The sequence below is a fragment of the Vespula vulgaris genome, chromosome 3, assembly GCF_905475345.1.
Source record: "Vespula vulgaris chromosome 3, iyVesVulg1.1, whole genome shotgun sequence".
NCBI lineage: Eukaryota > Metazoa > Arthropoda > Insecta > Hymenoptera > Vespidae > Vespula > Vespula vulgaris.
The window spans coordinates 9,453,014-9,466,860 of record NC_066588.1 but is presented as its reverse complement, the minus strand read 5'-3'; the positions used below and the strand labels follow the sequence as shown (position 1 = coordinate 9,466,860).

General features: G+C 34.9%; 1 protein-coding gene across 1 annotated transcript in view; it reads right to left on the bottom strand.

Annotated features, from left to right (window-relative positions):
* The window catches only part of LOC127062192 (klarsicht protein), a gene marked incomplete at its 5' end in the record, with an annotated part of 45,189 nt that overhangs the window by 14,574 nt on the left and 16,768 nt on the right, over nt 1-13,847 (bottom strand). The window contains 10 exons of the mRNA XM_050989945.1: nt 4,078-4,183; nt 5,318-5,452; nt 5,956-6,129; nt 6,295-6,756; nt 6,867-6,996; nt 7,073-7,497; nt 7,640-8,312; nt 8,432-8,748; nt 9,753-10,094; nt 11,700-11,906. Coding sequence (XP_050845902.1) covers nt 4,078-4,183; nt 5,318-5,452; nt 5,956-6,129; nt 6,295-6,756; nt 6,867-6,996; nt 7,073-7,497; nt 7,640-8,312; nt 8,432-8,748; nt 9,753-10,094; nt 11,700-11,906 — 2,971 coding nt within the window. The remainder of the gene's footprint in view (nt 1-4,077; nt 4,184-5,317; nt 5,453-5,955; nt 6,130-6,294; nt 6,757-6,866; nt 6,997-7,072; nt 7,498-7,639; nt 8,313-8,431; nt 8,749-9,752; nt 10,095-11,699; nt 11,907-13,847) is intronic.

The following is a 13,847-nucleotide window of genomic DNA, read 5'->3' as shown; positions in this document are numbered from 1 at the left end:
ATCGAGTATTCTAAGAAAAAGTTTTATCAACGTTCAATCCAAAAAATTTCTTTCGTCTTTGATTTATTTATTTTTTTTCTGCTCTCTTCGAATACCACTCCTCTTACTTTCACCAATGTGTCTTACGAAGAGATCGCTAAACATCGATAAACATATGCACCGTCGATAAATCTTCTTTCGAAAATGATATCGTAAACGTCAAGATACTAGAGAAATATCGTCGAAGAAGGAAGATTTCTTGGAGAAAGTTGAGCGATCAGTACCGTGCGTATTCAACGCGCTCGTAAAGGTGGAAGAGCAATTATTCGCTCTCGTAAATAGTAAAAAGCAAGTGGCGAGTAAAAGGCGAAAGAAATTCCGTTTCGCATGCTTTTATTATCAGACTTACTAACCTGTATTTTCTGTCGTTGATGGATCGATCGTACCATACTAAATCGTAATTTAGAAAAAAAAAAGAAAGAAAGAGAGAGATAAGAGAGAAAAAATCTATACCGGCGATCAATTTTAAAAGATGACGAAATATGATTCTACGAAGAGAAAAAGAAATAAAAAGAAAAAGAAGAAGAAAGTGAGGTGTACCGAAGAAACCTGTTCCCAAAAATAGAAACATAGATTAGATCATGTGTTCACGATACAAAATAACCTGACGCGTAAACGTCGAAAAACTTGATGATTGAGGTTAGAACATAAATATGAGAAACAACTGGTAGGATGTTAAATGATGCAAAACCAAAAGAAGAAAAAAGAAAAAGAAAGGAAAGAAAATGAAAAGAGAAGAGGAGAAAGAGGTTAAGCAAAAAAGGATACATAGGTTAATGTTAGAAGCATCCGGTAATAGATCTAAACCGATCGTTTGTTTGATCGGCACGCAGGATAAGCGAAGCAGCATGGTTTACAACGGAAATTCATGGTGAAAAGCCGTTCTGTCGCTTATTAACCTATACTCGCAATTAGTCGGAATAAGACCGTGAACATCTCGAATGGAACTCTACTACTATAGAACGAATCTAACTAGAACGAATAAATTATTTTAATATATATATATATATATATATATATATATATATATATATACACACACATACACACACATTACAATAATTATATGTAAGTATATATATATATATGTGTGTGTGTGTGTATACATGTATATATATATTACAATATATATATACACATATATACATTACAATAATTATATGTATGTATGTATATATATGTGTATATATGTATATATATTTATTACAATATATATATATATATACATATGTATATTCATATATTTTTACATATATATTACGTTATATACATCGTACGTATGTGTGTGTTATATATATACATTACCACACATACACCACATACAAACATTTGACATTTTCATATATCAAATAAAATTGTTAAAAATTACGAAACATCAAAGAAGTCGACTGTACCATACGAAATAAATAAAAAAAGAAAGAAAAATGAAAGAAAGAAGGCAGAAAAGAAAGCAGGAAAGAAAGAACACAAAGGAAAGTTACTGTACCATCGGGGGAAGAAATCGAAAGATCATATCGCAATTAAAAGAAAAAAATAAATAAAAAGATAAAAAGATAAAAAAATAAAGAGAAAAGAGATAAGGAGAAAGAGATATATGCAAATGCACAAAACGTATATATGACTCCTGGAAAGCATAAAAGAATGTATGCAAGATACGAAGTAGTAAAACTAAATATATACATATATACGTATATTTAACACAACACACAACGTCATAACCTTTAAATTGAATCATGATCAAATTACATACATCGTGCTTGTTAATAGTTGCTAGAGACAGAGAGAAAAGTAGGAACGGTATGCGATCATCACTGAAATTATCGAGAGTATAACGCGCAATATCTCTATGTCCGAGGGTTATACATATACATACATATATACATACTTTTAAATTCAGTCATGATACATATATAATAAAGTCCATTACGTACGTCGATTTTCTGCTCTTTTCCGGCCGTTATCTTTGACGTCGTACGATTTAACGATCATAGCAGTCCTTCTTCGCGAGCAAAATCGATAAAAAATCAATCTTTTGTCAGAGGATGTACACTTTGAAAAATTAGTCTCTTTTTTTTTTTAAATCGCACAATTTTTCTTCTTTTTAGAAGGAAATTTTTAATTAACTCTCATAATGACGGTTTTTCTTTTTTGTTTTTTTAAAAAGACGCACGACGTTCTACAACTCGTATTTACTTACTTAATTACTTACGTACGTTTCGTACGTTTCGTACACACGTAAACACGTAAACACGACGAACTAACGTACGTAAACACTACTATTAGCCACAGAAAATAGCCAGGAAAGTGTCCTGAGTGATACTACTACTAGTGCTCCGACGCGCGGCAGATATCGAGTGCCATTTCGCGGTTCTGCGAAAATGCTCGAACGCGATCTTCGTGTGCTTTCGCTCTTATAAGGTGAGAGAGACGGGGCCCACACCGCGCGTTCACGGCTTGCTTACTTGCGCGCGCGCCCACACGTATCTCCCACGCGCGATTAATTAAAAAAAAAAAAAAAAAAAAATATATAGAAAAGTATTGTACAGTTGATTTACTTCAACTTACTCTTATGTATACATATATATATATGCATATTACATGCATGCATATAGACACATATATATAATATACATATATACATATGTATATATATACGTAATATATGTTATATATATATTACGTATATATATCATATGCATACGAACATATATATATATATATATATATATATATATATTTAATTATAACAGTATATTATAGTTAATTTATATTTATATGTAATAATATTCTATTTAATTAATTAAATTTAATTAATTAAATTAAATATGAATATTATATTTATATATATAATAATATTATATTTAATTATGAGTATATTATAGTTAAATTTAAGGAAAAATTGTATATAATAAATATATATACAATTAAAATATAAATATAAATAAAAATATGTATGTATACATTTATATAAATGATATAAAGTTCTGAGATTAGAGTGGAAGATTAGTTTCGTTTATTCGAAAAAAAACTTTTAAATCGCCCGCGAGAATCACGTACTATGGGTTACTGATCGTGTGATATGCGTTCGTGTGATCGTGTGAGGCGCTTATGCATATATTAAAACGTTAAATGGTGCATACAAAACTTAAATGCGGTTAAAACAGATAGATGAAAACAAAAATGTTATTATTAGGAAAACCGATAGAATAGAAACAAAAGCAAGTACGTTTATTATATAATAGTTACAATGCACATATATATACAAATATAAAACATATGTCGAAGTGTTATATTGTAGGTGTATATATAAAAGCGGGCAAAAAGAAATAAAAAAGAAAAAAAAATATCAAATCTAAAATGTAGTAACGTGTTAAAAACTAGCAAATGAAATATGAAGAATAGGGGTAGAGGATAGATAGGGAGACGAAATAGGGAGTTGTTATTTACTAACAGATATAAAAACACTTAGTATGATCCAATCGATTTGCTCGATTAAATTGTTCTAAAGATTTTCTATACTACCTTACGAATCGCTATTTTTACAAGCTGCTTTTCAATACCAAGTAAGAAGGGATTGTAGAACATGCAGGTAGATCGATAATAATCGTGCTTCGATAGGTACGAAGGTGATCTCAACGGTGTAATCTCGTCGATACATACACACATACATACATACATGCATGCATACATACAAACAGTCCCAATGTATGAGTAATATAAACGTGCAAACAGACTCCATGCCAACAGGTATAAAAAATCATAGATAAAGGAGAAAATATTATTATTATTATTATTATTATTATTATTATTATTATTATTATATTATTATTATTATATTATTATTACGTGAAATAATAAAATCTTGAAATAATAATTAAAACGGAATACTTTCTCTTGCTAACAAAAATACTGAGATAAGCCTATCAGTCGACGAATGGTCAGAAAGGAACATTAATATAATACCGCTCAAGGCAATGATCAAAAGTGCGTTGATGTACGAAGTAAAATTTGTTCGACGCTGAATCTGACCGTACTCACCACGAACTTGCTTCGTATATTTCTCAGTCCGGAATGATCCGCTAATAGATTCGAGCAACGTGTTTAGACATCTTAAATTCTCCCTGCACGCACTTTCCACTTCGACCTGCGAACAAGGTGAACAATGATCAATCGAAAATCTTTTTAATTCCTTTATTATTCTGTATCGTTTATTATTATTACTTTTTTTCTCTTGAAACACGCAAACACACAGAGACACGATTTTGCAGAACTATTACAAAGAACATAAAAAACATTAAATAATTTTGATCTAACGACAAATGTAAATTTCAGCGCATACAAGTGATTTTGTTCTCTCTCAGTTTATCTCGTGCGTCATTTCATATGTATACTATGATAAAAAAAATAATAAAAAGAATAAAACTCTGCTAACGCAAACATTACGACGAAATTACAATAAACAATGTATCTTGTTTTTCTTCTTTATTTTCTTTTTATTATTGTAGTCACGATTGTCATATATATGTATATGTATATATACTATATCGTGAAGAATTTTTTCATGCAATAACATACAAAGATTGAAACCGCTTATACATCCATTTTCTTTTTCTCACAAATTTTTCTTTTCTATTTCTACAACTGCGTATTATATCTTAAGAATACTGTAGTTTTATTCTCTCTTGAAAGGATAGAAGCAAACAATCGGGAGAAATAATACATGAACACAAACACAAAGAATGTCATTTTATCTATCTTATCAGTTATTTGCGATACAGTATAATGTACAGATCTAATAGATGACTAAAAAGAGAAAGATAATGCAAAGCCATCTTTCCCTCTCTCTCTCTCTCTCTCTCTTTCTAATCAAACTTTTATAAGAACACTTACATCTCGTCTGTGTTCTTCTAATTATAATAAAGCACCTATAGCACATAACATGCTATTCACAATCGCAAGTTATTAAATCATATCTCTAATAATACAAAAAAGAAAAAATAAGGAAAAAAAAGAAAATAAAGAAATGAAAGAAAAATGAAAAGAAAATTGAAATACGTGATCATTGTACACATACATATATTAATCGAACGATCAAAAAGATGTAGTTTCATACGAATACGTATATGATTTCTTTAACGCAAGACTAGACTCTATAAAATATGGTAAAAAAACTACGATAAGTATTGCTCCACAAATAATTCAACCATGCCCACAAGCGTAAATAAAAGTTTTGCAAAAGCAATGTATGCTGATCAGCAATAGCGTTTAAAATACGTACGCTTTCCTGCGGCAAAGTTCCATTTGATCTTAAAAAAAGATTTTCGGCAAGCACGCATTGCGATTGTGACTTTTCAAGGACATTACGTATGTCTTCCACGTCGCTGTCACTATCTTCGGTAGTGTCGGTTACTTCCTAAAAGAAAAAAGAAAAAAAAATTGTTTTCAAGTAAATTCACGTATAACACCCGATCAAGTCGTTTTGTAATCTTGTACTACTGAACGTACGTTGGCAAGATCAAGGTCATGCAGAAGTGAAAGTACTCTATCTATCGCGTGAAGTTATTACGAAATATCAGAATTTCTTTCATATAATTTAAAAAGCGTATTCTTATATATCAGGAATTTATAATTATTCGTTACCATCGTTACGTAAAAGTAAAAAAAAAATACAACTCTGCACATTGATTGAAAAATTTATTCGCACAATAATTATAAAGGATAAAACTGTGTGTATCCTTCTTTTATTTTTGGTTGCTTGCTTTTCTTTTTGGATAATTCATCATTGGACGTACTATTCGCAAAACTATTGGTAAAACTAAAGTATACTTTGGAAATGTTTAAACAAGTTCGATTGAAAAGAATTCACAAGAAAAACATTGATACTTGATCGAATATAAAGAACAGAAAGGCACGTACATGGCGCATCCGATTTCGAGGCATCACTGATGAACTACCAGGAAGGGCACTCATGCTAGAAGCACAGTCCGATTGACTATCGAGAAAGTTTCTATAATCATCTCCAAAGTCCAACAATCTTCGTGCTGTTTCTACGTCCGGCGCTTCGCTGTATGTTTCGCTCATATATTTTTCCTACGAAGAGTTAAGGATCTTTTTTTGAAATTTGCTTTTTAAGTAAGTTTTTAATCGCAATAAGAAAAATAAATCTACCAAGGTGAAACGAAAGTATAATTCGTTTCAACATGTATAGGGGGAAAAGAAAAGAAGAGGAAAAAAAAAGAAAAAAAAGATTAATACCTGATAATTATCCCAAGCTTGCTCTGAGAAAGAATTGTTACCAAGGCTATTCATTTCTACGTCACTGTCAACGTTAGATTGTCGATTGCAGAGTTCTTTGCTATTGAGGACAGTGTCTAATAAACTGTCTTCGTAAGTGGAACAACCTTTGATACAACTACGTTCCTCTTCTTCCGCCTCCGTTGAAGCAACCAAGTCACGACAGCAGGGCATAGCAAATGCCAGTGAAGGATCGCCCACGGGCAATGTTTCAGCGTTTAATTGTTGATGAGCGGTACATCCTGAGAAGGAACCAGATTTAACAAGAGTCGTCGAATGTCCATAACATTCCCTTGAAACTGCACGTAAAACTCGATTCGTGTTCATCTTACGAAGAGATCTTTGTTGATTCAAACTACCATCGCTTCCTGCCGAATGATGATTTCCACTGACACATTCGGAGCTAGAACCACTCTTCCGACCCTAGAGTATAGTAATATATAAGGAACAATCACTTAAATTCTTCGATAACGTTCGATCAGAGAATTTGAAAGATCTGTTATTCTAACCAACTAAGATTCTCTTACTCTTACCAAATGTTTCTTCTTTAGCCTACTTTTCTTCCTACGTAATGAACTATTTCTAGCCGTACGTCCGTCTTGACATATGATCGACTCCTCTAGCAACGTCGACGTTGAATTATTAAATGACTTAGGCAAACCTCTGTAATTATCATACAGTAATTTATCAAGTATACCGTAATTAAGCTTGGTAATGAAGATATCAATTTGATACTTACGCAGCATCCAACGATATAGATTTAGTTGGCGGCGATACAACGAGCTGATGCAGAGCTGTCTCCGATTGCGAGATCGAGAATTGCGAGATGGAATCATTGACCTGATTCAATCCGGAGCTCGAAGCTATCTGCGATATGCAAGAAACGCTCCAAGGTCTAGGACCATTCGTTTTCTGTCTCGAACGCATTATAACTTTTGGTGTACTACTATCCAATACCGAACGGTTCTCATTGACGGGCGTTTTATCAAAGTCCTCGATTATTTCTTGCGACATCGACTGCGATTGTGCTCGGCCGAGAGCTCCGCTTTCAAAGCGACGATAGGTCGCGACACTACTCTGTAGATCCTCCGACGAGACAGATTGCCTCTCCCCGTCGGATTCCTCCGTCGTATATTCCCCACTCGCGTCACAGCTGTCTAGGGGCTAGAAAACGGTATCAATTGGCTAGAGGAGGGCCAGATCAGACAAGTAAAGAAGAGGAGGAGTAGGAGCAAGAGGAGTAGGAGAAAGAGGAGAAGGAGAAAGAGGAGGAGAAATAATAATAAAAAGCACGCGACGAGCTTACCTGTAACAAGCCCGTCCTCGCAACTTCATGACCTCTTGCCGAGTTCATTCTCAACCATTCCTTTATACGAGCATATTTCGCCCGGTGATTCATCGTTGCCCCCTTTTTTTCCTCAAATATCAAAGGAGGAAACGTTCTGGAAAAAGTAGCCTGTCTCTCTTCCCTCACCAACTTTTCTACTTCCTTTATCAATCTTCCTATGCTAGCTTTGTCGCTCTTCGCATCGTCATCGCTATCCTTTTCCGGAGTATCCGCTATCGCTGCCACCTCCTCCTCCTCCTCCTCCTCCTCCTCCTCCTCCTCTTCCTCCTCCTCCTCCTCCTCTTCCTCGCGATCGACATTCTTCGTCGGTCTCTTCGATATTCTCTGCTCCTCCATCTCTTCGTTCTCTTTGACTTTAGCCATTCTATCATCGTTTTCTACAAATCGCAGATTCTCATTCATGCTAACACGCGGCGTCTCGTTGAAATCTAATCGAACGACTACGTTTGTCTTCCTCTCCTCCGAGCAGACATAATTATTAGCACGGGAGGACGTATAAGTCCATTCTTCCTCGGAGGAATCATCCACCATGTTTGCGGATTCTTCGTTCGCCTGACAACAATCCACCTCCGAATCCGTATCTAAATGTTTGAAATAAAAGATGGCGCAGTTCTTTGATTTTCTGTCGGATCTAAAAAGAGATCGTAACGGTTATCGGTATCTTCAAACATATAGGAAAATTGATCGTGATTAAACTTCTCGACTAGGTCTGTCGGATTGAAAAAAAAAAATGTTAAAGAAGATTCTCACGTGTTGAAGGAAGCTGTCTCCTCAATCGGTGATGCACTTGTGGATGGTGTTGGAGAACGACGTCTCTTCAGGGTCTCTTTCGATGGTACGGATTCTTTAGCCTGTTCAGCCGTCTGGTTTCGTATTATCGTCGTCGTAGACGACGTCATCGGTGCGGTATTAGGTGTCGGTGGCATGTCGTCTCTTTCCTCTTCTTCTACGTCAGCCTCTTCCCCTTGGTCTCCCGTTTCTATCGCTACTCCGTGAGCTATTCTAGTGATACTACTTTCTGCCTCCTCGAACTTAGCATCCATCACACAGAATTGACATAATTCATCCTGTAAGAAGAAATCGAATCGGACCAACCGATCAGAATTTAACCGACATCAATCGACGTGTCGAGGTGAGTGAACTCTCGGATTCTTTCGTAAGGCGATCTCGTCTTGTGCAACGTTACTTCGAACGAGGAAGAGAAACGAAAGGAATAAAGGAGAGAGAGAAAGAGAGAGAGAGAGAAGGGAGAGAGAAAAACCAGAAAAAAAACAAAAAATTAATAACGAAAAAAGAGAAGAAGGGAGAAGAAAAGAAAACTAAAATGAATCTAGACTTTCGCCACGTAACGCGAGATTTTGTAAAAGGTCCCGAAGCCAAACAAGCTCAGTAGGCTGATGCACGTGCGCGTCCAATTTCTTAGTACACGCATCTTTTTCTCTTTCTCTCCCTCTCTTGCGGATTACTCGAAGGAGAGTTCAGCGAGACGAAGAAAATCAAAGTTCGAGAGAAGACTCTACGCACTATTCGCGATTAGCCGAAACGTCACTTACACTGAAACGCGCGCTTCGCAAGGCTCTCGAAAATCATTCTCCCGATGAGGGAAAGTAAAAGTAGAAAGGGGGTAGGTAGTAGAAGTGAAATAGTCGGGAGCAACTCGAAGTAGACGACTGCACCGTGACTGAGAAATATTCGTACCCGCACCAAAGTGTTCCTTCCTCCAGTACTTCCCCCTCTCCTTTCTATCCTCTCCCTGCTCCAATCCTTTCGCCTTCCCCTACCCGAACCCACTAATCCGAACTCTTGCCGATAATTACTGCTCGAAAGAAAAGCAGCGTCATAATTACAAAGGTAGATACTGTTAATCAGAAACGTTCGAGCACCTAGCTCGAAAAGAGGTTATAACCGTGGTAGATAAGAATCCGATGATAATTAACACGAGATAGAACGAGGGTCAGGATCGAGCAAAATATTGGTGGAAACAAAAAAGAAAAGAAAACAAAAAGAAAAGAAAAGAAAAGAAAACCGAAGAAGAAGAAAAAGAAGAATCGATAAAATCTATTGTACGAACCTCAAAGTAGGATCCTTCGTCGATGGATCGAATCTCGGACGAAGCATCGCTATCCGAAAATTCGTTTCTTGAACTATTCGTTCTCTCAGAATCTCTCCTTATTCGAGATCTAAAACGCTTTGTTTGCTTCGTACGAACGTATTTAGAAGTAGTACTAGTAGTAGTAGTAATAGTAGTTGTAGTTGTAGTAGTGCTGTTAGTGATCGTTGTAGTCGGAGTAGTACCAGCGGAGGCAGGAGATTCTCTTCCGGAGCCACAAGATTGTCTGCTACGACTCAAGCGAGGCTGTTTCGTGACCGGCTCCTCGTCGCTCTCGCTACTGCATTGGCAAGAAACGCCACTCTGAAATAACGTATACGTATACATACATATATACATATATACATGTATATGTATATATGTATTCTCACATGTAGACGCGTATTCTAGACGTATACAGGGTGTCCGATTTCAATCGATCCAATGGAATTGGCTAATCGATAACGAAGAAGAAAGTGTTTCAAGATATCAGTCACGATCCATGGATCTATCGGGACAAATCTTTCCTTTCCTTTCGGACGGTTCGATTTTTTTTTTTCTTTTTTTTTAATACGTCTTATAAGTACATGTCAATTACGTAAATATATATCCTGTACTCATGTATATATTCACGCGCGGTGTTCTGAATTTGAAACTAGACACCCTCAACGTTATGCGTTCAGGAATTATCGAATCGACTTTATCGTTCTGATAATCATCACTATGGAAACGGTAGCGACACGATCGTTCGATGTTTTTCAACGAGTTACCTAAAACAACATTCACATCGAAATCTTGTATTACCGATGTAGAACAGTCGAGGAATGGAAATCGATAAAAGAAAAAAAAAAGAAGAAAGAAAAGAAAAAAAAAACCAAACTGAGAAAAGACATGCTAAGTTGGCAAGAATAACGGGGCCTCTCTTTCAATGTTCCATCTTATTGTTAGTTCGAAGGAATTCTTACCTGGATTTATTTTCTAAGAGGAGATTTATGGACCCACAATTTGTAAAGAGTTATCCTTGTACTCGATCAAAATTGTCTCTCGTACCGTCATTAATATTAGACAATTTGAAAGAACGATCTTTACTTAGTTTTCTTTCTCTCTCTCTCTTTAGGGAAAGAAAGAGAGAGAGAGAGAGAGAGAGAGAGAGAGAGAGAGAGAGAGGAGAGACCGGTTGAAAAACCTTCGAGAACAAACCCGATCTTTTTTCCAAGGTAGAGAGCGATCGAGGACGAGGTAGGAGAGGTAAAGCAGACACACGGTAGATTTTTATAACTTCGTATCCTGTGGAACAGGATAACTCATTGCATAAGCTCTCTTTCTCTCTTTGTCTCTCTTTATTCTCTCTCCTCCTAAGAAACAAAAGCCGTTTGCTGCTCGAAGAGAGAAGTCACGCATCGATACTCTCACAATCAGTGCCAGGCGACAAGTACATACATAACGACGTTTGATGATCTTGATCGACCTTTTTTTTTCAAAAGAAAATTATAACTAAACATTGCGAATGTATCGGTTCCGAGTTACACACGATACGCGGAGGAAGTTCGCCATACTTTCTTAGGTAGCTAACTAACAACTACCCATTGCGTTTGTATTCTCATCGTTACGGTAATTATCTTTGAGAAAGGAAGCAACGCCGGCAGCCAATGAAAAGTCCGAATTTAGGACATCTTCGATGCTGAATAGGCTGATCTCGCGTGAAAGTTTTCGATGATTTATTGTGTGTCTTTCGTGTGGAGATAAAAGCTAGGCTAACTCGCATGAATATGTGTTGTGTATATCAAAGTGAAACTTATTAGTCATCATCGAGAATATCGATTGGGTACAGAAATTCGAGTGATCGACAATTTTAATTTTTTTTTTCTACTACTACTACTTCTTCTTCTTCTTCTTCTTCTTCTTCGTGTTTTCCTTTTTGTTACTTACCTTATTGCTCGCTCGCGACGCAAGGGTTTCGATATGACACTGCCACTCGAGTGCACGCAAAAAGAGAAGATGCCAGCGACGCTCGAGCGATCTCGCGACTCTCAATGATTGGGCCGACTGTTGCTGTCGTTGCTTGAACACTCTCTCGCTCAACTTCACGACCGAGCTTACGATACGCCCGTGTGCCTCTATGTCTCGTTGGAGTATCTGAAAGTAAAACGATTGAACATCAGAAATGAGTAAGAATCGTGGGATAACGATAGATCTTTCGGAGAGATCTTCGAGATCTTCGATTATACTATTGAGTTGAAAAAGCTACTACTTGACATGTGACCCCTTCTCCATTACCATTAACTCTTAAATTATACCCAACGTAGCAGAAATAAGCCTTCGTTTCTCACGGTACAATTTCGATTTAACGTGGTTTAATAATAACGAGAGAAAGAAGAAAAAAAATAAAAGATACGTGTCTTCAATTAAAGTTAAATATATAAAAGCATTATCGGTAAGTTTCAGCTGTATTTTCATAATTGTTGTTTCGCGCTTGATAAAATAATATTAAACAAATTGAAAAAAGTATTGTGCGTGTGCGTGTATGCGTTCGTTGTTCATTCGCTTGATTCAAAATAATTCAAATTATCTTTGGAATATTTTTGAAGAAATATCTCAACATTTTTGATCGACCATTATGAAATCTATTCTTTCATTTTTATTCTTATACAAATGTTTATTAACGTCTAATCTTTTATAAGAGACAAATGTATGTACGTTTCCAAGCTAATACGGTAAACGAAAACTATGGCTAAGTTTAAGAGTATTGAGTCATTTCCGATAATCCTAAATCTATCAACGTTGTTTATGTTAGACGATAGTTTGAAGTAGCGATACGCTAGAATCGTTATTTTAAGAATCACGAATGTTATGTCTCGTGGTAATGGCGAAGAGTTCAATACTTCCCTGGCGTTAACTTATGTATACAAATATATGGCCAATGACCCAACTTCATGGTAACTCGTACGACTTAAAAAGGAATGACCATTTGAAATAAAGAATCTGTCCACGGCAAGAATCACCGTTTCAATATTGTAACAAAAGGATTCACGACAAATTTGAGCACGGTCAAGACACCATACCAAAAATCTGTCTTAGAATACCTTCTAACAGGTAAAATATTTTCTATCGATCTTTGTCCAGGTAAATTTCTCTTGTATAACATTCACTTTGCGAACACGATTGTCGCATAGCAAGGTCTGAAAATTGTGGGAGTTACTTATATAACTGTTTAAATAGTATACGTATAATCAAGACGTTTTTGTATGACTATGAAACTAAAATTTAGTAAACTTAACAATTTGTGTTTGTGAATTTTTGTTTGAAAATTTTTAATATCGGTTATGTATTATTTTGCTTTTATTATTATTTTTTGTTTTTTTTATTGAAATTTGTTATAGAGTAGAATAAGACTTTTATTAATATACATATATTTTGTCATTATTAAAAATCTTTGAAATGTTAGTCTTATTATTTTATTTTAAAAAGAAATGTCACGTATTTTTGGTATTCGTCAAATAATATTTTTTTCTCATATAACACATTCTCAAATTAATATCGTACGAATTTTATATTACATATCGATTACTTTTAACTTTAAGATAATTCTCTAATAGTTTATTACGTCACTTTTCAGATATGTTCAATATGTTCGATCAAGTACTACCTCGTAAGATAAATGTTCCAGTACTGGACATTGTTAAGAAAATTTTTATAATTTTTTTTATCTTCAGAATTATATCGAACATCTGCGACTTTTGAAATACGTATCCATTATGCATCAACTCTTTTTCTATATATTCCACACCTCAAAATCGCAAAACGATGACAAATTATATTTTTAATTTCTTTTTAACAAAAAAACTCCAATTTGTTCAAATTAGTAGTGGATAACAGTGCAATATTTTTATGAGAACTTAATTAAGATCATACTAATCAAATTTAAATACTGCTGTTATTCTTTTGTTAAGGTCTATTCAAATACTCTATAACCACATAATGTAATATATATATATTTTCATAAAACTTATAAAATGTAACTTGAGAATGTATTTGCAGTGAAGAAATATATATAAAAAAATGAACACAAATAAAATT